The sequence below is a fragment of the Prunus dulcis genome, chromosome 1 (genome assembly GCF_902201215.1).
Source record: "Prunus dulcis chromosome 1, ALMONDv2, whole genome shotgun sequence".
Lineage (NCBI taxonomy): Eukaryota > Viridiplantae > Streptophyta > Magnoliopsida > Rosales > Rosaceae > Prunus > Prunus dulcis.
In genome coordinates this window covers 1,432,998-1,459,529 of record NC_047650.1, presented here as the reverse complement: position 1 = coordinate 1,459,529, position 26,532 = coordinate 1,432,998, and the positions used below count along the sequence as shown (strand labels likewise).

At 35.9% G+C, this 26,532-nt stretch overlaps 3 protein-coding genes across 4 annotated transcripts; 2 read left to right on the top strand and 1 right to left on the bottom strand.

The window, feature by feature from the left end:
- Window positions 1–251: 251 nt before the first annotated feature.
- Window positions 252–1,223, bottom strand: LOC117614733 (E3 ubiquitin-protein ligase RNF128-like). 2 transcript variants are annotated; one of them, XM_034343631.1, is made up of 2 exons: window positions 825–1,223; window positions 252–706 (listed from the first exon to the last, which is right to left on the bottom strand). In XM_034343631.1, exons 1-2 carry the CDS (start codon window positions 1,043–1,045, stop codon window positions 469–471), a joined length of 459 nt encoding a protein of 152 aa, XP_034199522.1. In that variant the 5' UTR covers window positions 1,046–1,223; the 3' UTR covers window positions 252–468. The 2 variants fall into 2 exon arrangements, with proteins under 2 accessions (XP_034199522.1, XP_034199521.1); XM_034343630.1 differs by having other exon boundaries at window positions 268–709.
- A 6,388-nt stretch (window positions 1,224–7,611) lies between these two features.
- On the top strand, window positions 7,612–10,125 carry LOC117613639 (protein IQ-DOMAIN 1). The gene is made up of 4 exons (XM_034342234.1): window positions 7,612–8,387; window positions 8,529–8,768; window positions 8,917–9,615; window positions 9,771–10,125. The coding sequence occupies exons 1-4, from the start codon at window positions 7,905–7,907 to the stop codon at window positions 9,789–9,791; spliced, it is 1,443 nt and encodes a 480-aa protein (XP_034198125.1). The 5' UTR covers window positions 7,612–7,904; the 3' UTR covers window positions 9,792–10,125.
- An 11,400-nt stretch (window positions 10,126–21,525) lies between these two features.
- Window positions 21,526–26,360, top strand: LOC117638034 (sulfate transporter 3.1-like). Its single transcript, XM_034373121.1, has 12 exons — window positions 21,526–22,049; window positions 22,253–22,460; window positions 22,560–22,731; window positions 22,846–22,911; window positions 23,910–24,023; window positions 24,207–24,323; window positions 24,442–24,568; window positions 24,678–24,964; window positions 25,053–25,243; window positions 25,344–25,429; window positions 25,525–25,601; window positions 25,748–26,360. Exons 1-12 carry the CDS (start codon window positions 21,734–21,736, stop codon window positions 25,934–25,936), a joined length of 1,950 nt encoding a protein of 649 aa, XP_034229012.1. The 5' UTR covers window positions 21,526–21,733; the 3' UTR covers window positions 25,937–26,360.
- The last annotated feature ends 172 nt before the right edge of the window (window positions 26,361–26,532 follow it).

Below are 26,532 nucleotides of genomic sequence, written 5' to 3'. Positions count from 1 at the left end.
TAGCCGTGCGGCTATACGCAGTTTTCTATTTTTTTTAAAAAAGAAATAGTATAGCCGATCGGCTATACTATGTTTTTTAAATTTTTTAAAGAAATAGTATAGCCGGGCGGCTATACACTGTTTTTCTAGTTTTTTATATATAAAAGAAATAGCATAGCCGCCCGGCTATATATTTCTTTATTTTTATAAAAAAAAATAGTATAGCCGTGCGGCTGTACCTATCTATTTTTTTTAAAAAGTAATATTATGTCTAAGGCAAATGGGCAATAATCCTAGAAAAATAACATCTTTCAGCAAACTATAAATCTTACAAGTAAGTACTGCACATTATTTAACACATGAAACAAGATTGCTGATACAACCAAGCATGTGAAACCATCTTTACAGAATGGGCGTGCATGATGCAGCCATGCCCTGCAGCTAGCTCTGGAATCTGGAACTGGATGGCTGTTTCTGCTTGATTGAATATTAAGAAACAGGGGTCCTACAATAAGGGCAATCTGGATGGGCATGAAGCCATGGCAGAAGACAATTGGAGTGGAACTTATGGGCACAACTGAGGTCCATGGCCTGCTCTCCTGCCTCAAAACTTTCTAAGCAAATAGCACAAACCTCTCTGTCTGCTGTTACATTTCTGCTGATCACAGAGAAGAAGCCCCATGACCTGCCCAATCCTTTTGAATTTGAACCCATTGCAGCATCTTTTCTACTAATTTGATCAATTGAGTACATGTTCAATAATAAAAAGAATTTTAAAAAAATTGGTAAATGTATATATAAGAGACTAGCTGAGTAAGGAGAAAAACAAAGCGAAGAGGCAGAACCTTGAGGAGGGTCTGCAATAGCCAAGCCTCTTCTCTAGCCTGCTGCGAGCTTTGTGAGTTGCTTCATCCAAATCCATGGAGGTCACTTGGTTCACGGATGGCTCCAGCCATTCCCTCAGCGGTGGTGCTTCTCTATACTTGGCATAACTTTCATGACGGTGGGTTGGTTTTCTTCTTCTTGGAGGCAGATCTACCCCAGGAAACCTTCCAAGCCCAGCCATCTTTTTTGTTTACTTCTATTGTGACAAAAACAAGAAGAGCTATATCATCTTTTTGAGCACATAATCATCTTCCTCAATTATACACTCTGAAAGGAAAACCGAAGGCATTAATTCAAGTCAATTTGGGCACGTCAGGGACTTGGTGGGCACATAATCTAAGAAAGTGAAAGAGGAGACTTCTTAGTGCTCGTTTGGTATTACTTATTTGGGATAATAAGTGATTTTTTAAAAATTTTGAAAAGCCCAATCCGTTTGGTGAACTATGAGAAAATCACTTATTGTTAAAAATTGCTGTGAGAGAAAGCTATAAAGGAAAGCAGCTAATGAGGTGCTTTCATTATGCAGGAATCAGTTTCGAAAAGGTGTTGGGTTTAATGATTATGCGGCAATCATTTTCTGATTATGCATAAAATCAATACCAACAACACTTTTAACAAAAATTTTACCAAACGCCAAACTGCTTTCTCTCACAGCTGATTTCTCTCACAGCAAATCTGACAGCGATTATTTTCACAGCACAGCAATGCCAATCTGGCCCTTAGAATGTCTATGCAAACACTACTTTGGTTGTTACTTTCTGGCCGGCCTAAGCATAGAGAAACACTTCATTGCCCCTCTCTTTCTCTATCTCATTCTTCCTCCGATAGATGACATGAGGAAAATAATAGAAAGAATGAGACAATGAAACGGAGATAGGGAAGTTTCTTTCACATGCATGATGTCATTATTCTAGTTAACCTCTTCTATGTGTACCATGAAAAATGTACTTTTGTCTTGGTGAACTTTTCTCCCCCCTTGGATTCATCGTATAAATTCATTTATAAGATGAACGGCTATATGAAAAAAAAAAAAAAAAAAAAACACGACAAGGTGTATTCAATTGAGATTTTAATGGATTGTTTTGAAGCTTAAAAGTACATCGGTATTCAATTAGGATTTTTAAGTAATCAATAAAAGTTTGGTGGTATTTAATTAAGATATTTAAATAATCAATACAAGTCCGGTGGTATTCAATTAGGACTTTTAAAAGATAAGAAAAAGTACCGTAGTATTAAAAAACTTATTTATTTTAATGTATTTCATTAAATGATGTATTGTGTGAGACTTTTGAGTGTGTGATATAAATACCAAATCACATAACAAATCCCACCCTCCTATGCTTGTTTCTCATATATGATCTCATACTTTTTTTTTCCCACTATTTTTTCATGATTTCTATTTGTACAAAAAAATAAATAAAACCTTTCAGAAGAGAGATGATAAAGACACATTAACAGAGAGAAGATATTGCCTCTTCTGGAGTTAATGGACATTTTCCAGTGGCTCTTCTTTCCTTGTAAACAAGCTTCTTTGGAGCAAAATATCTTTTCGGTTCAGAATCTCCTACTCTTTGGGGATGAAAATATCAAAAGCATAGATGTTAAGAAGTCATCAGATAACATTAATTTTTCAAAATATGAACTCATTAACTATTTCAAAATCTGAACCGATGAAACAAATAGTTGTCAAAGTGATTGTTCAAGAATAGCTACTGTAAAGGTATAATGTAAGATCCCACATCAACCAACGGAGAGGGGGTGATGTGCCTTATATGTGCACACCCGCATCCATCTAGCACGAGGCCTTTTGGGAGCTCATTGGCTTCGGAGTCGTAGGAACTCCGAAGTTAAGCGAGTTAGGGGCTAGAGCAATCCCAGGATGGGTGACCCATTGGGAAGTTACTTGTGAGCTCTCAGAAACAAAACCGTGCGGGCAGAGAGGGGAGCCCAAAGCGGACAATATCGTGCTACGGCGGAGCTGATCCCAGGGTGTGACAATTTGGTATCAGAGCCACTCTGCGTGTGGTGCGAGTGTGCCGACGAGGACGTCGGGCCCTTAAGGGGGGTGGATTGTAAGATCCCACATCAACCAACGGAGAGGGGGTGATGTGCCTTATATGTGCACACCCGCATTCATCTAGCACGAGGCCTTTTGGGAGCTCACTGGCTTCGGAGTCGTAGGAACTCCGAAGTTAAGCGAGTTAGGGGCTAGAGCAATCCCATGATGGGTGACCCACTGGGAAGTTGCTCGTGAGTTTCCAGAAACAAAACCGTGCGGGCAGAGAGGGGGGCCCAAAGCGGACAATATCGTGCTACGGTGAGCCGATCCCGGGATGTGACACATAACTACTTGGGTGACACTCAAGACCACTTCACATATTCGTGATGATTTTCTATCTATATTCTTGATTCAGCTCTAACTTGCTCTCATGCCACAATCATGATATTTCCTTGTATGTAGTGTAATGGTATATGCATTCAGGTTATGTATTTTTGTGAATGATGCTGGGTGATAGAGTTCAAGGTTGTATAGAAATATAAGTAAAATCCTGTAATTGCAATCTATTAAAATCATAAGTAAAATCATGTAATTGCAATCTATTAAAATCATATAATTACAAATCCGGCTGAAATCCATTACATTAAAATCATGTCATTAAAATCTATTAAAATCTCAATTGAATACACTCCTCAAGTTATTTGAATGCAACATTCTAGCACCAAAGCAAAAGGAAATATTTTTCCTCACCGCTTTAACCCAAAGTGTACCCTCACCACCCTTCTCAACATTTGACACGTGTTCATTGACATAACCATAATTAACTATTTACTTTGTATTTATGGAACCATAGTTATGTAAATGTACATGTGTCAAGTGTTGAGAAAAGTGATGATGGTACACATTGGTTAAAGTGGTGAGCACAAATGCTCTCAAAGCAAAAACCTTTATAATCAAGCACCTAAAATTGGAATTTCCACCATAATTTGAACTTGGAGTCTCCTTTGGTTTGGTGGGTTTAATATTGGAATTTCCAATATTAAATTATACTGGACTGGATCGAATTTGTAATGTCTCGAGTTTAAGGGTGTTTATCACACTTCAAAATTGTAAAGTCCACTAACAAGTCTCACACATTACTATAACTATTTATTTGGATGATATGATAGTCATGTAGAAAGCCAACAATTAATTGTATAAATGCATCATTAATTCATTTTCTTTTATTTTTAAAAAGTGATGAATTTAAATCTTATTAACGATAATTGTTCAATAAAGAATTACAACAAGAGTCCGAATACAACCTCACGATATAAGAAATAACCCCTCGTTGGTATTAGGCCGAGAAGTAAATTAAAAGGCCCCACAACATTTTAATTGTGTTAAAAATTAGATAGACAACAAAAAAGAAAAAGAAAAAAGAAAAGAAAAGAGCCATATGTAGCTTGATTGTAAATATGTGATAGCAAATGGATGGACTTCAATTAGAGCTACCAAGGAAAATGAAAGGTTTGGGTTTTTGTGGGAGGACCACTGGCTCTGGTTGATGGTCACGTATGGGTTCACTTCTGATTCAGCTAGAAGTTACTTCTAGATAATGAAACCAAACCAATCCATGACAATTGAGTTGCCCTATAATTGCTACAGTACGGGTTTCGTACACCATCATCATTACAAGTTAGATACGTATTTTGGCCAAACATTTATTATTTGGTTTGGTGTTGATTAATTGTCACTGCAGAAGTTCGTTCGCAATGAAAATGACAAGTGAGTATAGAGAAACCATGGAAGAAAGTGAAGGTTTTAGGACCCCCATTATGGGAGAAGGTAACTAGAGTTTAAGACTTTCCTCTTGTAAATCTAAAGCTAGTTGTTTAATTACACACTGTAAAAAGGTTGTTAGGATTGTATATCAAATCCAGTTGTCCAACATCAAACAAGTGATTATTTGTAGAAGGGTATATGTAAGTGATAGTCCGTTTTAAATTGCACTGAGATCTTATGAGACATATAACAGGCTCACACAGAATTTGGATCCAACCATGTATTGGACTTGTTGGTTAAATTGAGAATAATATTTTTGTACAATTCATGCGATAATCCCAAACATATAAATTATTGCTCGATCTTCCTGTTATTTTCTTTATTTAAGTTATTTTATAAATTTTTATTAAAAGAAGGAGATGTGAACGATGTTAATCATTAGAACTTACAACTCCCATAAAAACAATGTAGTTGCTTCACTAATAAAAATTGTGTTCCAGATTAGTGATACCAAGCATCAATTTTTTTACACCCATGCTTGATAGTTTAATAGAAGAAAAATTTGGTAGCCAAGTTGAAGGAAAGCTATTCTAATTTTGGGAGTGTGATGGTAATAATATGTGGTTGAAGCCTGCCTCGTAAGTCGAACATTCCAAAAGATATACATACCACTAGAAGAGCAAACCCGACATGATCCAAGAGCAATGCAAGATGTCGAATTTTGTTGCCATTTGGTTGCCATTCCCTCCTCGACATAACTTTCAATCACCTTTTTTTTTATCATAGCTGGTTGATCGGTCAATCAGTATGCATTGATCAGACAATCGACAAAACACAAAATTAGTTATTCACAAATACTTGAGGTTACCTAGAAACTCACAAGATAATATGCTACCTAGTTTCTCATTTCATAACAGATCGAAAGATGTGTCATCATGTGCACAGAAGAAGCTTATGCACATACAAACAGAAAACAGAAAAGATGAGAAATTTTTTCATTAACGAAGCATATTCACATTTCACATGCATCTTCAACCTGCAGCTTTTTGATTTGGCCCCCATGTGGTGATCACTTAAACAGACATTGTAACAATTGCACCCTGAGTATAAATCAGCCCTTTAATCTGTCTTAACTATAATTGTTAATATTGCTTCAAAAACAAAGATGTCAATGCTGACCCCACCTAATAGATCTTCTGAATCAGAGCTAAAATATATTTATAAAATAAAATAAAATATATATGATGTTCATAAATACTTCACTCCAATATCCCTTTCAAATGTATTTGTTGCCATCTTCCATGAGGTTATAATGATTTGGATGGGAAGACTTTTATCTTTTATTTTTTTTAGTTTTTTTAATATATAATAGTTTATTTTATTTATTAAAAATATGTGGAACTTTTGTCTTAATTCCAAATTTCCAATTCATGGATAACCCCACATTTTTCTAAATTATAATTTGTTTAAGAAATGTCTTCTAATTAGTGTTTTAATTAAGAATTGAAGAGATTAACAGTGAAGGATGTTTCCATGAAGCAAGCAAACACCTAGTCAAAGGGGAAGCATATAAACACACAGCATGTGACTGCCAACTAATATGATTTATTATATGGATATATTAATTAGTAAAATAATAATACAGTTTACTCATGCTTCAACTATATGTTTGATGTATAAGTTGGGGACAAACACCATCAATTTGATGTTCATGTACGAACCCCCAACTCTTTCAAGAAGCTCGAGTTTCCCTGTTAATTTGATGATTTACTTAAATATTTTTATATTATGTATAAATAATTCATGCATATATAATAGATTAGATAATTGGATTTGTATATTTTGTGGAGGACTATGTTTAATGTTTGAGAATTTTTTTTATCACGTTATGTGACGACTGGTGTGTGAAATTAACAATTTATCATAATAATTGACTCAACAAGAAATAGAATACATCACTTTCAACATAATGTGATGAGAAAAATGTATTGCATGTAGCATCATTCTTATCACGAACCCTAAAAACGTAAGGTCATCCTGTAATTGAATGCCATGCTTAGCTGTATCTGTATGAATTTTGTTCGTGTGGCTAGAGATCAATTGGTGACCACCATTTCCTAGATGTAACATTTTTTTTTCTTTTTTCTGTCACATGACATGTGGCTCCAAATAAACACACCCTAATAATAATCACACTTGTCTTTTCTGCCCGGAACCCTGAGGCCCTGCTATCAGCAACATGTATGGGCATATATGGCAGAACGTCACATGCATGTAATTGTGATTCACATTAACTAACCCCTCCCCCTTATAACATCTTCACACTTTTATCTTGTGTGGAAGTTTATCGTAACATCGTCATGTGATGTTAAATATAAATTTATTATTTATTTTTATTATATTGATCGTAACATTGTCACGTACTGTAAATATAAGCAGTACTTTAATACCATTCATTATTAATTTCTTTGTCACATATCCGAGAACCTACTCTCCTCCAAAACGAAGAGTAAAGGCTCTTGGCCAATGCTTGGCGGAGGGTATTGGTATCAAAAGATAACCTTCACTTGGGATCATGAAAAAACGTAGGCTCAACTCCAACAACTGGGATTGGATGAGCACGTGAAGAATCAGAGCCACCTCCTTAACTCACAACACTTCTCTGTGGAACCCACAACCTCCATAAGGCCAAATCAATTAATTAATCAATAAAACAAAAAATGACAAAAACCCACTAATGGATCCCTTAAAAATGAGTATTTTACAAGGATGCTGCCTCTTCTCGACCCGTTTTCACATGGTTTCTGATCCTCTCTATTCCCTATTATTACCAAAACACCCTTGATGACTATATCAAAATGTGAATTACCTCAAGGACAAAAAGGGGTACTAGCATATATTTAGTGGAGGCAAGGAATCTCTGCCAAAAATTATATATATTCCATGAGGTTGGCTGCTACTAGCTTATTATTGGGCAGCTTAATCCTCAAGGAGCCTGAAAAAAAAAGAAAAAAGAAAAAAAAAAGATTGAACCAAATATCACCATCTGAGAAGTTACATTTGTAAAGTTAATAACAGAGAAGGAATAATGGAACAAAAGACCAGGCTGTTAAAGAAAAAAAAAGAAGAAGCTGTGACTTGTAACAAAGGAGGAGCATTATAATTTTGAAAGCTACCTATCAAGAACAAACGATCTATCTTGTTGCTTTCTTCTTTCTATGTTGTTGTTGTTGTTGATGGTGCAATGGCAGCTTAGAAGCACACATATCTAACTCAGATGGGGAAGACAGGCAAATGGCTTAGAAGCTTCTTGACAGGAAAGAAGGACAAGGAGAAGGACAAGGAAAAATGTCCCACAAACCAGTGTTGTTCTGTTGCAAGTCATGAGAATCCAACAACTCCAATTTCCAATTCACAGACAACACCGAAAGAGAAGAGGAGATGGAGTTTCAGAAGATCATCAGCCACAGCAGCAGCAGCAGCAGCAGCATCAGCCGCAGCTCCAAGAGACTCCAGTTTTATAGATGCAATGCCCACCACACCACCGCCTATGCACACCACATTGGACTCTCAGAATTATGAGCAGAAAAAACATGCCCTGGCTATGGCTGCGGCCACAGCTGCAGTCGCTGATGCAGCTGTGGCTGCGGCGCAAGCTGCAGCCGCTGTGATCCGGCTTACAGCAGCTGCCAATGAGAAAGCCAGTGCATCTGAAGAGGCAGCAGCTGTCAAAATTCAATCTGTCTTCCGTTCATATTTGGTATGTAACTCTGGAATTCCCTATTAATATCTCCCTGCTAATTGTCAATTGATTTTGCTTTTGATGCTCTGACTTCAATGTCATGTAAATGATCAAATGTCACGAATGAAATGAGAACTATTGTATTGGTTTTTGTTGTAGGCAAGAAAAGCACTGTGTGCCTTGAAAGGATTAGTGAAGTTGCAGGCGTTGGTAAGGGGTCACCTGGTGAGAAAACAGGCCAAAGCTACACTAAGGTGCATGCAGGCATTGGTGACAGCACAGGCTCGAGCTCTGGCTCAGAGGATCCGGATGGCTGAAGATGAAAATACTGTTATTCCTCCTAGACATTCCACCCCCAGAAGATCTTTGCAGGAAAATCGGTTCCGGCATACATATAATGTAAGCTTCATAGGATGAGAAGTATAGAACCACATTTCTTAATTAACATTCTCTTTGGTTTGCTTTATTTTGAATTGCAATGTTCTTTTTCTTTATGCCATGGATTTCCTACTAAAAATCAGCACAATGTGGTTATTATGTACATTAGGAAATGGACAGAGGCATGGAAGAGAACATTAAGATCGTGGAGATGGATATTGGAGAGTCAAAGGGAATTTTGAAGAGCAGAAATAGCAGCTATTCAAACCTCTCACAAACAGAGAGAACAGAACACAGATTTTCCACTCAGCATGCACCGAATCAAGCCTACTCAAACCAAGACAGCTACAACCAGCTCTCCCCAGCTCCATCAGCTCTCACTGACTTGAGCCCTGGAGCCTGCAGCGCACATTTGGAGGACTATTCTTTTGGCACAGCACAAAGCAGCCCTCAGTGCTATTCTGCCATGTCCAAACTTGACCCATCAAGAGCACCCTTTGCTTTTCCTAGGCCAGATTATGGAGAGCCTCTGTCCTATGACTACCCTTTGTTCCCAAATTACATGGCAAACACACAATCTTCAAAGGCGAAAGCCCGGTCGCAGAGTGCACCAAAGCAAAGGCCGGCAGATTCAATTGAGAGGCAGCCAAGCAGGCCGCGGAAGGCGTCCATGGAAGGCAGGAACATCCCAAGGGCTGTGAAGATGCAGAGGTCATCTTCTCATGTGAGTTCAACTGCTCAGAATTACCAGTATCCTTGGTATATCAAGCTTGACAGGTCCACCGTTTCACTCAAAGAAAGTGAATGTGGCTCCAGCAGTACAGTGCTCACAAACACCAACTACTGCAGATCTCTTGTTGCATTTGATGTGAGTATTGCTCAACCTAAAATCTCATACTAATTGATTATGAACAAACATGATTTTAAAAAAGAAAAAAAAAGAAGAAGAAAAGAAGTAAACATGTGATATTACTATAGATAGTTGAACTGATTAGATTTTAAATATTTGTGTTGGGTTTGCAGGCACATGGAAGTAGGTACTAACAGCGCATCCCTTCCCAAAATTATGCTTGCCCCAAAGCATAAGAAACATGCAATAGTGTAATTAGAGAATGCAAGCTGCAATTCAATATTGCTGACCTCTTTTTTTTTTTCTTGGGATTTTGATTCTGATTCTTGTGTCATTGCAGCAAGATTGTGTATTTTATTAAGTTCCTTGATTTGCTTGTGTAGTGTCCCATTTTGCATCTGATGTTTGTATGTAGACATTTTGGCTAAATATGTGTTCCTGAGGCTAAATTCTCAGATAAACTTATCAGGAGCACAGTGTAATTGGATTGTAATCTGTTTATAGAGAATTTATTGTGCATGATTTTTTTCAAAGACTGCTGCTTATTCTGTGAGATTTAAGCCCATATGACTTAGAAATTTTGAGAGACTTCAAATAGTTGCATTGCATGCATAACAGCATCTCCCCTCAGCCATTTTGCTAGAATGACGGAAAAAAAAAATGATAGCAAAATAAATCCTAAAAATATGGGCAGGCCTGTGGTGTCCAGCAAATTGACTGATCAACAGTGGAATAGAGTAAAACAAGTTTGGACTAGAAAGAAAGAGTATGGAACGGAGTCATCCAAATGACACGTTGTTTTTTGCGTAAGTCTGGTCTCTTGTCAAATATATAACAACCGACATGTCGACTATCTTAAATACCTCTCATTTTCAATGCAAAATGACATGTTAATTGTTATTTTTTGCCAGACATGTTACTTGTTGATATACGTACGACAAGTCGTGATATCAACAAAGTGTCAAAATCCATCTTCCCCTTGCTATTGTTACAATACTTAGCTCTTTTGAAAGCAGTTGTATTATATGTGACGGTAATATAACGAGTAATACTGTTATAAATTTAACAAATTATAACAGTGTACTAAATTTGGGATAGAAGAACTCTTCTCCTTCTAAGTCAATCAAAATTTAACATTCGTCCTTTTTATTTATTTATTATTTTTTATATAAAAATCATAATTTGATTAAATAAAAAAAAAGACATATCGAGTACCACACTATAATTACTTCTCTTACGATATTTCACTTAGAATGGGCTTTTACAATGTAAACGCTCACCACTTGAGAACGGCACTTAATTATATTTTCAAGTTAGGTTGTGGTCAAGGCCCAACTACCACATAGCTAACTTTGGACTCTTGGGGCCACTGTCTTTTTGGTCAAAGATTCAAGTGCCCAGTTTCTAACTTGAGCGGGCTCGCTGTTGGAATATAATGGGCCTTAATCTGTTCTTAATTCACGCATGGTATAGGAGAAAACTTTGGGCTGAAGCATTCGGCATTTTATAATTTATATATAAACTGACATTTTTTTTTTTTTTGGTAACTATATATAAACTGACATTAAAATTGTATATATATATACCTGGAACTTGGCGTGGAAGGTATAGCTGAACAGTATTTAATTAATTAATTATTATTTAGTACAAATGGTAATATAAAACTACAGAGGAGAATGATTTCACACACACACACACACCAACTATGATGTCGTGAAGATTCGAACCTGAGATCTCTTGCTTGCAAGTCAAGATCATTTTTCACTGGGCTGGATACTGTTGACAGCTAAACAATATTTTTATCTACATTCTTTTATGGCAAAAATTCATTTTTGGTCCCTATAGTTTATTACTTTTACCATTATGGTCAATGTAGTTTCAATTTGATCAATTTTGTCCGTGTGGTTTCAATTCAAAGCAATTCAAGGACAACCCCCAATTTTTTTGTCAAACTACTTTAATATGGAAGGTCATTTTGGTCCAATTTTGTAGCCCCTCCCCAACCAGCCCCAACAGACCCTACTGCAACTTTTCGTATGCTTTCAAGTCCCAAAGAGGTTTAGGGAAATGCATGAAATTAAGTTTTGATTTTGATAATAGAGAGATAGAGAGGAAAAGGTGGTTGTGGAGAGAGGGTAGAATAATGTTGGGTCGGGAAGGGGAGCGGATAAGGTGGTTGTGGGGGTGGTTGGGTCTTGGCTATAGGGTGGGGAGCGGGTTGAGTTAGGAGGAGGTTGGGAGAGGGAGGAGGGATGGGAGAAGGTGGTTGTCATGCGGTTGGGGAGGGGCTGTAAGATTGGACCGAAATGCCCCTCCATTTTAGAGTAATTTGACAAATTTTTTGGGGACTATGCTTAAATTGCTTGGAATTGAAACTATACAGGGACAAAATTGATCAAATTGAAACTAGAGGGACCTTTGTGGTAAAAGTGATAAACTATGTGGACCAAAAGTTATTTTTTACCTTCTTTTATTTAATGTCAACTCCAGCTCATACATGTGTTGAGGGTTTGAATAAGAAAACTTGATTTGATATGGTCCTTGTCTCGTCTATTCGGAGAGAGACTTTTATGCAACAAGGATAACACTGTTTGCTATCCTTGACTAATAGCGCAATGACACACGAAATAACTTTATAGCGTCATTGTATTTATGGCAGGAAATAATAAAACAGTGCTATCCCCGTTATAAGAAATTTTTTCTGTTTTATTATTATAGCATTACTTATTTATTTACTTTTAGACATTGCTTATTTTTATTCTGACTGGCAACAACAATTAATTAGTTTTTGTCTTTCTTTGCTTTGTTTTGTTTCCACTGATGAACGCGAATGTTTTATGTAAGTGAACCCTAACTTACTGATGTTATGTGGGTGTTTTACACATCTACTTCCAACTTTTAAGGGTAATATAGAAATTAAATAACCATTTACCTCAAAACTTTCTCTTCCACAATCCTCACTTTGCAGCAATTCTAACACATGATGCACGTGAAACGGGATGAAAGTCTTCATTTACTATATAGCCTTTATTTGTACTCTAAACTAATCCTGTTTTCATTAGATAGATTTTAACTACATATTTTTAATGTTGGAAGAGTTCCTAAGTTTAAATTCCAGCACTCCCAATTGATAAAAGCTATATATTCTTAACTAGTTAAAATATTACACCAACACCAAATTTTGACATTGCATATTATTCTTTAAATAATACCAAAAAATATTTAATTGAAACACACCCCAAATGTAAGTGAAATGTGTGTATATATATAAGTATGTATGTATGAGTTTTATTTTTAACTTATGGAGATATGTAGATATATATTTGGTGAATAAGTGTCACATGATAAGCATCACTAGAAGTCTCACACTTGGAGTAAAATAATGGAAATCAACCTCAAAGCAAGCATTTGCCAATATCTCCATATGCAGTGCTATTCATGGGTCTGAGAGACCAGAGATTCCCAACTCAACTCACCACAACAGACGTAATAATTAAAATTGTCTTTTTATCCTTTCTTAAAAAAGAAGAAAAGAAGGCACTTGGTTTGGTTACTATGCCCTGCACTGAGAATATTCTTTACAAAGTCCAACCTTCTCCTCAATAATTCAGAAAAAGTCCACCAAATGCTTGTGTACTCCTCACAATTTCTTCAAACTTTGAAACCCTTCTTCTTCGATTTGATTGCTGCTGCTAATATCTTGTCAAACGTGTCATATATATACATTGTCCTTTATACATGTGTGAATTGGTGTGTGAGGTAGGCAGAGAACCAGAAAGACCATATACCAGCTAACATGGAGGTCACTTCTTCTGTCAATATCTAAAAGGTGTAGTAAGATCTTTTCCTTTTTCTCGCTTCCTTTTCTGCTTCCTTTTGTTCTTTTTGTTAACTTCCTGTGGTTAAGTCGTGTATTTCCGTTATGTTTCCTCCTGTGGATTCAAGGTCTTTTACTTATTCTTAATTGCGCACAAATATATGGATGATGTTGTCATGTTAAACTTGTATTGTTATGAAAATGCTCTTATAATCCCCGACTGTGAATTTGGACAACATATTTAAGCAAAAACCTATATGATCAATTAATAGTTCAGATTCACAGTGCTATAATCTAAGGCTGAGAGAGTCTAATGAGTTTTGTGGTTGTGTAATTAAGTTACACATATGTGGGGGACCTGGTTTGCTTAAAACATCTATGATTATCTTCATCAAAATTTCTAGAGACCCGGGAAAATAGAGAAGCAAATCGATTCAAGTTTGGTGACCATCATTTTCCTCTGCCAAAAGTTACAAGGAGAATTGAACATATTTTCTCACTATAGCACCATGCATTATACCTTGTTTATTCATATGGTCAGCGAAATATGTCAGTGCTTAAATACCTGTAATGGTCCCAAATCACAAACGCACCAATCTCATTTTGTGCTAAGTTGAAGCCTAGTGCAGAGTGGTCATGGACTATGATACATATCTGTCTATCTACCCAACCCCGTGCTCAAAATGCAATTGGCTTTCCCAGCATCACTTGTAATACCAATTATATCCAGAGATTATACGTGATGGGGGGAGCAAGACACCAGCAAAAATTTGACACATATATATAAGAAGGCCAGAAGGCTAACTTCATTTCAGGCAAGTGAGGAGCGAACATACATGTAACCGTATTCCAAGTCTATCACGTATTTCCATGTCGAAAAAATTAAAACACATAACAATAAGTGATTAATTTGGAATAGCGCCACAATGATATCCTCGTAAAATTTTCTCCTGTGTGGGAGGTGATGAATTCATGGCGGCAGTTGACAAGAACAAATGAAAGGGATGGCATGGTAGGCAGCAGCATGTGGGTGAATATAATTTCTTTGTGCCCATCACTAACTTTTGTCTTCTCTTTTAGCACATCGCAGTTTGCTCCACTCGCCATTCTTCTTGGACCCTTTCTGTGGCTTTATTTTGGTCCTCTACTATTAATATTCCTCAACAACAAAACCATGTTTAAACAAAATAGCACTTGGGAGGAATATGCAGGTTCCTACGAGTTTGCATTATTTGGAAAGGAGAGCCATTATTGAACCAATATGATGAATTAATAGAGATCTATATTGGGTATTTAATTTGCAGAACTTTCCATATCTCCAAAATCTGTTCTATTTTTTTGGTCAACCAGGTCTAATTAGTTTTTCTCTTATGAGTTTTTTGAGAGACAAGCGATAATTGTATTCATAAATTAGACACAAAAACCATCAGCCACATTGATTAGATTAGAATCGTATATCTTTTAATTTTGTGGCACAAAATGAACCTTACAGAAGGAATATAGTACAAGCTGCAAACACAATATGAGCCTCATTAATTGGCCCCAGGAATCAAATAAGAACTAATTATAAGTACTTCTGCAGCAAGAAACCAGCTGATCCACGAAAATTCATCACCTTTTGCAATATTGCGATCCGACTAATCATAAAGCAATCTAAAATGTTGAAAGTTCCTACGATGTGGTCAATATTGCACCTCAATTTAACACATGGTTCTCTTTCATTTGCAGCTCCACATCAATCTGTATGGTAGTTATCAATAAAATTAAATGGCTATTGCCTGTTGGGCTGCTCATGATATAAATCAAATTCAACAGGATATTATTGCATAGCTAGGGCCCTTCTTTATTATCTTTTTAATGCAATAATCTCATGGTGATGCTCAAAACAGTGCTTCCCACAAGTAGTTGAATGGGAAGCAACTCAGTTATTGATGTTCTCATGATCTCTTAATAACTTAAGCCATACATATCTGTTTGTGCTCAGTTCTTGATGTGCTCAGCTCTTGATGTGCTTCCACAATCCCCTTCACATATCTGTTTGTGGCTCTCCAGTAGGTTCCTCTAATGACCCCACAAGGGTAACAACCGCATTTGCTCTCTGCCCTAATTAGTAGTACTCCCAAATAACTATCTATATAACAAAGATTCTGTATAGTCTAATCCAACAAAAAATTTAGTAGAAACCAAAGTGTGATGTTGATAAGTCTAATTTCTCTGATATATTCTCTCCCAATAATGTGATGTAGTGAAAAACAAGTAAGCGAATCGCCAAGTGTTCAGATCTGATAATGTAAATTAGAATCCACTAGAAAACATAAGATTTGAACTAAATGAATGAGAAATTTATAATAGAACCCATTATAAATGGAACTAAAAAACCCCAAAAGGACCAACGGTACTATTTTTTATTTTGAATGATGTGTGAAATATCATTATATCTTTGCATTATGATTTTTAGGAAAAAAAAATTCTAATGGTGTTATATAACTAAGGGAAAATTGCAGAGAGAATTGGAAAGTAGAGAAATACAATTGAATTTGTGTCAATCAACTTATATATCTCATCCTTTCATCTATGGTAGAGCTACATATTTATAGGCTCACAAGATAGGAGATTAAGTAATACATTGACAACATATGAATAAGTTACAAGCACTAACTACAAATATTTAAGGCATAAAGTTACATAGAATTAGAAAGGGTGGAATGCTAAAAGGAATGGTGATCATCCACCAACTCATGCATTTACAACAGATGGAAGTCTTGTAATTTTTCCAGTTTTTCAAGGCTTGTATGCTATATTTGGTACATTTGAAAGTCAAATGGGTTTTTTCCTAAGGTTTGAGTGTTGTAGGGTTTTTCTATATTTTGGACCCTATTTATGGGCTTACATGTGAAAAGCCCAAATCCCGGTATAAAATCTATGCGTATTAGTGTTGCCAATCTATAAAATTGTGCATTTTTATTTATTTTTAGGTTAAGATATTGGTTTATATAGGTTTGATTTTTTTTTTTTCCGCCAAAAACATCACGGCTACAACCCACCGGAGCCCACATAGTGGTTCCACCCATGGAATATGTTTCGTTCTTTTTAAAATAAAAATTGCAATGGCAATATATGATCAATGGCCAAGATTATATCTAGGCAATTTCAACGGGAAAAAATCACATCCAACAGTCATTTAAAAAAAAATAATTAATCTAATTTAGATCCAACCTCAAAACCCATCCCAAACTCTATAAATACACATCCTTTTGTTGTACTTTTATTTTTAAGTGAAATTATATTATGTTTTGGATTTTGGATTTTGGATTTTTTTAGGTTAAAATGTTCAGAAAATTAAATCATGAATGTTTAAACAAAAATAATGTCAAGAAAAAATTGACGGCAAAACAAAATTACGGTTAACCATTTTTAAACAATTTAATAAAGTTGTGGACTCAAATTATGAGTCTACATGGTTGGAGGAAAAAACAGTTTGAGTTCGGGCAATACATGAATAGTTATATTTTGAAAGATGGAAATTTGAGTTTAGCTCCAACATGGTTGAAGATGGTCTTAATTAGCATTAGCACCAGACATGATTAGTTTAATAGAGTTTTCTTCAATCCCACAAATTGCACACATCATCCTTGAGGTCGATCTCCAAAGTAAAGAGCCTATATCGTTGAATGACGTAGAGCAGTGATTTTTGTTAGTGGCAAATGATACACAGAGAGAGAGAGAGAGAGAGAGAGAGAGAGAGAGAGAGAGAGAGAGAGAGAGAGAGAGAGAGAGAGATTGGGAAATAGTAGGTTTCTTCTGGGGAGAGTGAGAGAGAGAGTTGGGAAATAGTAGGTTTCTTCTGGGGAGAGAGAGAGAGAGAGAGAGTTGGGAAATAGTAGGTTTCTTCTGGGGAGGTTCTTAACTTGTAATGTCTTAATTTGGGTTTGGGAGTCGAGAACCCTTATAATAGCTGTCTGATCATGATTAGTGTGACCTAATTTCAACCCCGTTCCAATGAAAATGTACTCAAAAGTAAGTTGCCCTCTGTTCTACATTTTTCCACACTACTTTTTGTATATTTTTTTCAATCATGTGATGAGCATGTTTTCAATCATGTTGCAATTCGCTTACTTTTATAATGCATTAAGCTTAACTGCAGCTCTGGAAATCGAAAATAATAATCATGAAATCCGATCAATTATTAAGGAGACTTTGTTGCATCCGTTGTGTCATCAACTTGTGAAACTCTTATGTGGCCATTTGATATATATGCTTAATTAAGGTCAAATTTTGTTAATCGGAATCATCATATGTTGCTTCTGGATTCACGCACGCGGAGTAATCATTCTGATTCTGGATTTAAAATAATTAACTAACAACGGCTCTCTTTTCTCTTTGTTTTCAAGTTCTGTGAGATGATCCTGCTGCGCTTAGGAAGAAATTAATATTCTTGACTTCAATACAAGGTTTGGAAAAACTTATTTAACTTGTATTATTGACAGACCAAGAGTAAGAGTAGTAGAACTCCCACCCCAAAAATAAAACCTTTCTGGTGAGATGATTTGTATACAACATCCACGTATATGTACCCATTATATGTTGCTCGTCTGATGCGATGATTCTTAAAAAAGACTTATACAACATATCCATTAAACACTTAATTTAGAAAAACAAAAAAAGACTTACACTCTTCGAGTATACGATGGACATGATGCACACTGACATTTTTATCCCAAAAAGAAATTAGGGTTATGGATAAGTTTTTAGCATCTTCTCTGAAAATAGATGGATATGTGACGTCTAATGAGACTGACTCTTCCGCGGGTGGACTTGTTGATATATCACCATCATTCTGCTCTTGCCATGATTAAGGATTGTGGAAAAAAAAAAAGAAAAAGAAGAAAAAGGAGAAAGTTTCTATTGTAGACTGTGGCCTCCTTAAAATCTATTGGGCTATCATTACCTCCCACATGAAACACATCAAGTCAAGTTTAGCACATTCTTAACGTTTCCATGGGAGCAACATCCAGAGGAACCTTCTTATATTTAGTGACAACGGTTCTCCACATAAACACATGCTCATCCTTTTATTCTCTCTACTGAGTGTTTTCTTTGGAAAAAAAAAAAAAAAAAAAGAAGAAAGAAAATGATTTGTCTATGTTACAATTCTCATTGAAGTCAAACCGACTTTCGAGCAAGCATGAAAAATGTTAAATGTATCACATGTGTTGTTCGCATCTAATTAAGCTTGAAGAAGATCCCAAAAAAATAACATAATCACAATATCATAAATTCATATTCGTATTATATTATTAGAGATATGGTACAGATATTTAATATACAAATAACTAGTTGTAGTTACAACAAGTGCACCAAAGTTAAAAAGAAAAATAGCAACAACAACAAAAAAAAAAAAAAAAAACCAAATTTGATTCACCTTGATTCGGAAAGAGGAAACAAACAAAGGAGAAAGGTTGGTATGTAAGAAAAAGGGTAGGTATGTACCTAAAAAAACAGCCTCACAATTATCTTGTTGATAAGTGTCTCTGAGAGTCTGACCGCTACCCCAATCTTGTGCGACTGTGGTCAACTTTTCTAATTTTAGGAGGAGGAACAACTTCGATTTGGAAAGTTGGACCACAAGTCAACTATATAAATCAATGTGTCTTTTCTAATTTTTTTTTTTCTTTCTTCATAATATTATTTGTATAAATCTTAAGATTCTGAAACCCTAACGCAAAATCTTATCCCCTCTCTTTTTCTTTTTTTTGATTCAGTAAAATATTATCGGTTTAACGTTTACTAGGAATCTTCATGACAGCTAGAACCCCCCTATGTAAATATAATAATGCCGATTGCGATGGCCACCTGACTTTGGTGAAGGATGTTGAAATAATATTCCTTCCTAACATGGACTCTACATCTTTTTCTGCTAATTAATTTAATATATATGTATATACAGTCCTGATCTTTTGGACCCCTGTAGTCCAAGAGATTTATGGTCACTCACCATTGGATGTAAATTCAACGGTTGACTTGAATCGGATAATAATCATTTATGTCATATTGCATTTATATATATCATTTTGAACCATTGGATTAATATCCAACGGTGGGTGATCACAATCTCTTGGACTCCTGTGGTCCAAGAGATCGGGACTGTATGTATATATATGACAATATGGAGAAAATAAATTATGAAACGAGATTCTCGTCTTTGTATTAACAAGAGACAATTTTAGCAATGCCCCCTAAATTATAGACCTTATTCTACTATGCCCTATGAACTTTCAATTTGGTTTTGAGTCATTATAATCTTTTAAAATGTGTCAATGTGCTTCATTCTGTTAAGTTTGTTAATTCCTCCGTCAAATTCAAGGACATTTTTGTCCATTCAAGTTAGGATTTGGTTTTACCCCCTTGAACCCTAATTGATTCGACCCATTCTTCCTCTCATACACCATTTTCACTCATGAAATCGCCGTTTTCGCCCATCTTCATCTATGAAACTCCCATTCAAAGTATGATTTGAAGGGAAGAATTGGTCGAGTCAATTAAGCTTTAAGTTGGTCAAACTAAATATTAATTAACTTGAATTGATGAAAATTCCTAAATTTGACAAAAGGGGGCACATTAACACGTTTTGAAACATTAGGGGGGCTCAAAACTAAATTGAAAGTTCATAGGACAAAGTGAAACAATAAACCTCTTAACAATATTGCTTAACATTTAATCTGAGTCGCGTTTAATTTTTATAATTTAGATTATTAAACATAAAACAAGAGTATTTGCTGACACATTGAAATCAAAATCCAAATTCCTTTTCTTAATGGTCCCTTCCAAGGTAGCACTGCTACGTGGAAAATACTCTAATTAATATTGGGAAGGTGGTATGGTGGTTCCAAATATCTAAAACATTCTGTAAGTATCAAATTTGGTGGGCGTTGTTTGGCACAAGCACTACTTGTTTAGCCGACTAATTAAAGATTAAGCACAGCTGCAAGCAACTAGATTTCGTATTATTCTCATATTAATAATAGTGACTAATAATCATATGATAATGGGGTTCAAGAATTATTGTATCCTCAACTTCCAAAAGTGCTAATTATATATTATTTTTTTTCGGATCTTCTCTAAATCTAAACCTCCAACTCAGGCCCTCAAATCAGTGACCTAACACATGTGTAGAGCTTGACGACTCTCCAACCCAATGACAATGCCCCACGTGTACTACATATGCCACGTTCCTCCTAGTGGTGAGCTGCTGCAATTTGTGATCGATGTCGGGGGCTGCTGACCAAGAGCCTAATAAGCAACAAGGTGTTGGTGGTGGTAGTTAGAGGAAAAAAAATTCTATCGAGTTGTTGGAGTCGTGTGACAGTGTAAAATAGCATAACTTAGCTAAAATTAGATGTGTAAGACACATAAAAGTTGTTCATCAAATCTCGACACATGTTATTTAATTGTTTTGTTATTAGAAATTTGGGATAAGTTCAACATTTAGAATATAAGTTGGGTTTAATCCTCGCATTTTTCTCGTTGCTAATAATAACAGTATTTATCTGTACATCAGGTATATAATTTTATGTAGGTGTTTGTATGATCAAATTGTATCATATGTGGGTCTTTACTTTTGATTTATTAAATTGTATTTTATCAATATATTAGGTAAATATTATCAAAATAATAATTTAAAATTTAAACTCTGAAATTCAATTACAAAAAATAATGCATTAAATTTAAATTTTCAATGTGTTTTCCTTATTTACATCAAAGAGTAAAATTGACACAACAAAAAAGAGTAATAAATGTCAAAAAACCTATATCTAAAATAAAAAACGTATGAACTAAACCCAATAACAGCTAATCATTTTGGAATAAGCGAGCACTGTCTTAGCAAACATAGAAGGAACCACACTTCAGCCCGAAGTGGACGTGATCCCTCCTAACTGCAGCATTTCATTTAAAATGCATATTAAACTTCTGTAGTCATTTCCACATGTGGGTCCCGCTACGCACTCAAAGATCCCTCCCTCCATAATTTCCCTCTCTAAGTCGCACATTCACCACCTTATATAATACCCCCAGCTCGCCAAGAGTTTCATTGCTAGAGCTAATTAAGCATTTTAACCACCAATTGCTTCCAATCCCTCTCTGGCATACCATAACCCTTAGGACAAAACGCTATACATATTTATACATCCCATTGCTATTTATATATATATATATATATATTAGCACACAAGCACCAACCCATATATATAAGCCAAACCTTGATCATCTAGCTGCTTAATTAGCTCCCTCTGGTTAGCTCAAGTGTTTTTCTGAGGTGAAATGGGTAACGCAGATTATGAATGCCCACACCGTGTTGAAATTCCTCCAGCCAAACCATTTTTGAAGGCCCTGAAATCATCTCTAAAAGAGACTTTCTTTCCTGATGATCCTTTCAGGCAATTTAAGAACCAGCCCCCGTCTAGAAAATTTGTGCTGGGTTTGCAGCACTTTGTGCCCATCCTCGAATGGGCTCCTCGCTACACCTTTGACTTCTTCAAATCTGATCTCATTGCCGGAATCACCATTGCCAGTCTTGCAGTTCCTCAAGGGATAAGCTATGCAAACTTGGCCAACCTGCCCGCAATTATTGGCCTATGTAAGTATCCAGATCTATGTGAAATCAAATATCATATGCTATATATATGCATATATTATAGGGCAATGATTTCTTGTCATACAAATACTTACGTTGTTCAACTCTGAATCTGAGTTATACATTATCATAATTATCTTATATTGCCAAACTCTCTTGTTTGCAAAAGACAAATGTGAAATTATTTTTTTCGAAAATAAATGCAGATTCGAGTTTTGTGCCTCCATTGGTGTATGCCATGCTGGGAAGCTCAAAGGATTTGGCAGTTGGTACCGTGGCGGTTGCATCGCTTCTCATATCTTCTATGTTGGGGAAGGTGGTTAGCCCTACTGAGAACCCTAAGCTCTATGTTCAGCTGGCTCTCACATCAACCTTCTTTGCTGGAGCTTTTCAGGCTTCTCTTGGCCTCTTAAGGTATACATTAAGATTTGATAAAAAAAGACCAAGCAAGAAGCACCCTCTCTTTAATTTCTGAAATGATGTTTTGTATGTGTATATGTTGTATATTTGCAGACTTGGGTTTGTCGTGGACTTTCTGTCTCATGCAACAATAGTGGGTTTCATGGGTGGAGCAGCCACTGTTGTCTGTCTTCAGCAGCTTAAAGGGGTACTTGGGTTGGTTCACTTCACTCATGAGACTGATCTTATATCTGTCATGAAATCTATCTTCTCCCAAGTGCACCAGGTATACAAATTCTCTTTTTAATCTAATCTAATCTAAAAAGCTGTCACCTTTTTATATATGTTTGCCTTTTTGAACATTAAAATATTATATCATGGAGGCTGGGTTATGTTGCAGTGGAGGTGGGAAAGTGCTGTGCTGGGATGCTGTTTCCTCTTCTTTCTCCTGCTCACAAGATACTTTGTAAGTACATGGCACTCCATGGTGTTTGCTTAAATTGCTTTGCTCTAATGATTTGGAGAGTGTAATTATAATATCTTAAACTTGAGGAAGAATTAAGGAATTATTTTCATGCATGTCGTTTTTACCCACTTGTTGCTGTCAAAACTAATAAAACGTCAACACACCACCAACGCCAATTATAATTACTTTTGTTTCAACCATGCAATTAACTCGATCTCTTGAGTCAAAAAAAAAGTTTGCCGAGAATTTATCGAAAGAACGCTTTCTAAGGAAATATATATGATTCTTATTGAATTACTTTGTTTCCACAATATAAGGGATTATATCTGTGACCTCTTTGGACACAATAAAAGTTGAAAATGATTATGTGAAACAGTTTGAATATGTATGTCACACATTAGATAATAAGCAACTGAATCAATGATTCAAATTCATAATTTAATAACAGAATGACACAAAATTAGAAGGAAAAAAAAAAACGCAACTGTTATGACTTAAATTTCAATGCTTCACACTTTTAGTGAATTTAGCATTTATAAATGGTATAGATTTTTTTTAAAACAAAAATTAAAGCCATGGAGAAAGTAAAATATTCAAGAAATTTATAGTGAGTTGTCCTTATCTTTACCTTCCCTTGCGTAACTTTTTTTCAATGAAGGACATTAGTGAAATAATTAAAATTTTGATGAAGTTCAATTCTTTTAAACTATGATATACAGTTTGCGTTTTATTTTTTATTTTTAATTTATAAACATTAAAACACTCAAAATTTATGATGCAATAAAAATATCAAATAAGGTGGGATGGGCGGAATGCCAATTCCCATTCCCAAACCCGATTCAAAAAATAAAACTATTACCATTCCTATCCTCATACTCGTTTATTTTATTTATTTTGTGGACTTAGAAATGACAATTTTTTATGTTGAGATTAACATCGCTATATTAAAATATTAGTTTTTGTACTTATGATGATGAATTTATGATGATGACAATTAGAGCAAGAGAAAACCAGCTTTCTTTTGGATAAACGCAATGGCCCCACTGTGCTCTGTGATCCTGGGAAGCATTTTGGTTTTTGTAACCCATGCTGAAAAACATGGCGTTCAAGTAGTAAGTATCTCACTCTCTATCTAACATATATTTACATTTGTACCATATTTATTGAACATATTGATCATCATTTGTAAATGTGATGCAAATAGTATTATTAATATGTATAACGCACTTGAGGCTAATTAGAGGCACACTATTTATTTATTTTTATATAATGACAGGCTTGCTTTGTTTTTGCAGATTGGGCACCTTAAGAAAGGGTTGAACCCACCATCTGTTTCTGAGCTGGCCTTTGGGTCACCATATCTTACAACGGCCATTAAAACTGGGATAATCACTGGTGTCATAGGCCTTGCTGTAAGTCCCCCAAACTCCTCAAATCTCATTCATAACTCACTAACTGCATCCCAAACCATAAATACAACGAGGGAGGGTTTAGGCTAACATTGCTAGGGTTCTGGTGGTGAATTTGCAGGAAGGAGTAGCTGTTGGAAGAAGTTTCGCCGCATTCAAGAACTACCACATTGATGGTAACAAAGAAATGATCGCTTTCGGGATGATGAACATTGCAGGCTCTTGCACTTCTTGCTACTTGACTGCCGGTACATACAGCTCTGAAATGTAGAAAATAGGAAATGTTCTCTTGTTAGACTGTGATTGTGTTGTCACCCGAACCACTAATTCATATTCACGACTGATTTTCATTTGCAGGACCATTTTCAAGAAGTGCTGTGAACTTCAATGCAGGATGCAAGACTGCCGTGTCGAATATTGTAATGGCAACTGCAGTGATGTTCACACTGTTGTTCTTGACGCCATTGTTCCACTACACTCCACTTGTGGTGCTCTCCGCCATTATAATGGCTGCCATGCTTGGCCTCATTGATTATGAAGCTGTAATCCACCTCTGGAAAGTAGACAAGGTGGACTGCATTGTGTGCCTAGGTGCATATGTTGGTGTTGTCTTTGGCAGTGTTGAGATTGGCCTAGTCATTGCAGTAAGTAGACACATATTTTCTTTTCTTTTCTTTGTCATAAGAAAAAACTGTTGCGTAGACATTTCTGATTGATATATTGGACATGCAGGTTACAGTTTCCATGCTAAGGGTGCTGCTATTTGTAGCTAGGCCAAGGACTTTTACTTTAGGCAACATTCCAAACTCATCGATTTACAGAAGCATTGATCAATACCCAGATGCAAACAACGTTCCAGGAATTCTCATTCTTCAAATTGATGCACCCATCTATTTTGCCAATGCAAACTATTTACGGGAAAGGTAAACTTGAAGTGCACAAATAAAAAAAGAAATTTACGAAAAACATATTATCGTCAAGCATTATAGAATATTAATCTTTGCTTAAAATCTTGGTTCTCAGGATCTCAAGATGGATATATGAGGAGGAAGACAAGCTAAAATCTTCTGGAGAAACAAGCTTACACTATGTTATACTAGACCTTAGCAGTAAGTGATCATTCTGCAGCAGTCACAAATTGAAATTTATCTCCTGCACTGACCTTTATAATTACTCTGTTGCTAAAATTAAAATCAAATTACAGCTGTAGGCAGCATTGATACCAGTGGGATCAGCATGCTTGAAGAGGTCAAGAAAAATGTTGACATAAAGGGTCTCAGGGTATGAAACTGCATTTCACTCCTAACTCTTTCAAGCTTTTATAATGGACTATGGTTGACTAGTGTTGTTGGGCAGTTTAGTTCATATATTTGTTTGATCATGTGCTTATATTTATATTCTTCTCCTCCTTTCTTTTGATCTATCAGCTTGTGTTAGCAAACCCTCGAAGCGAGGTGATTAAGAAGCTTGAGAAATCCGAGTTCATCGAGAAAATTGGTCAGGAATGGATCTATGTTACAGTGGGAGAGGCTGTATCAGCATGTAACTTCATGCTGCACACCTGCAAACCCAATCCAGGAGAAACAGAAGTAAACAGAAAAGATGACAATGTCTAATCTGTGATGATCAATCAAGGGGTGAAAGTTTTTGATACTAAAATGGGTCTGACCTCAATTATATGTGTGGCAGCCGCCTTTGACAGAAAGAGAACCGCTATATATCTAACTCGATTGATGGATCCACAAGTGGGAGAAAGGGGGGTTTCCTTGCAGATGAAGGCATAGCTAGGGAGATTATAAGAAATAAGCTTATGTATTATTATTATACACTAGATTGAGATTATGAAAAATGTAGATGATATTCGAGGCTTGTGGTTTGTAGAGATTTTAGTGGCTTGGTTTTCCTCTGTCCCCAGCCCCTCCTGTAATGTCTCTAATTAGAATAAATTGCCTCTCTAATGCTCCAACTGCTCTTCCTAATCCTTCTCATGTCCCAAATCGGGCATGGCAGATACTTCTAAATAAAATAATTGGGTATTTGCATGGCAAGTAAAAGGAACAAATCCTGACATAGAAGTATAACATATTACAAACGTAACACACCATAAAATACAAGAAACAAGAAGCACCACAGATGCTAGTTGCTTTGGAATTATAACTGGAAAGTGATTTCGTTTGAAGCATCCCTTTTTGTCCATATCCTGGGTTTCAGA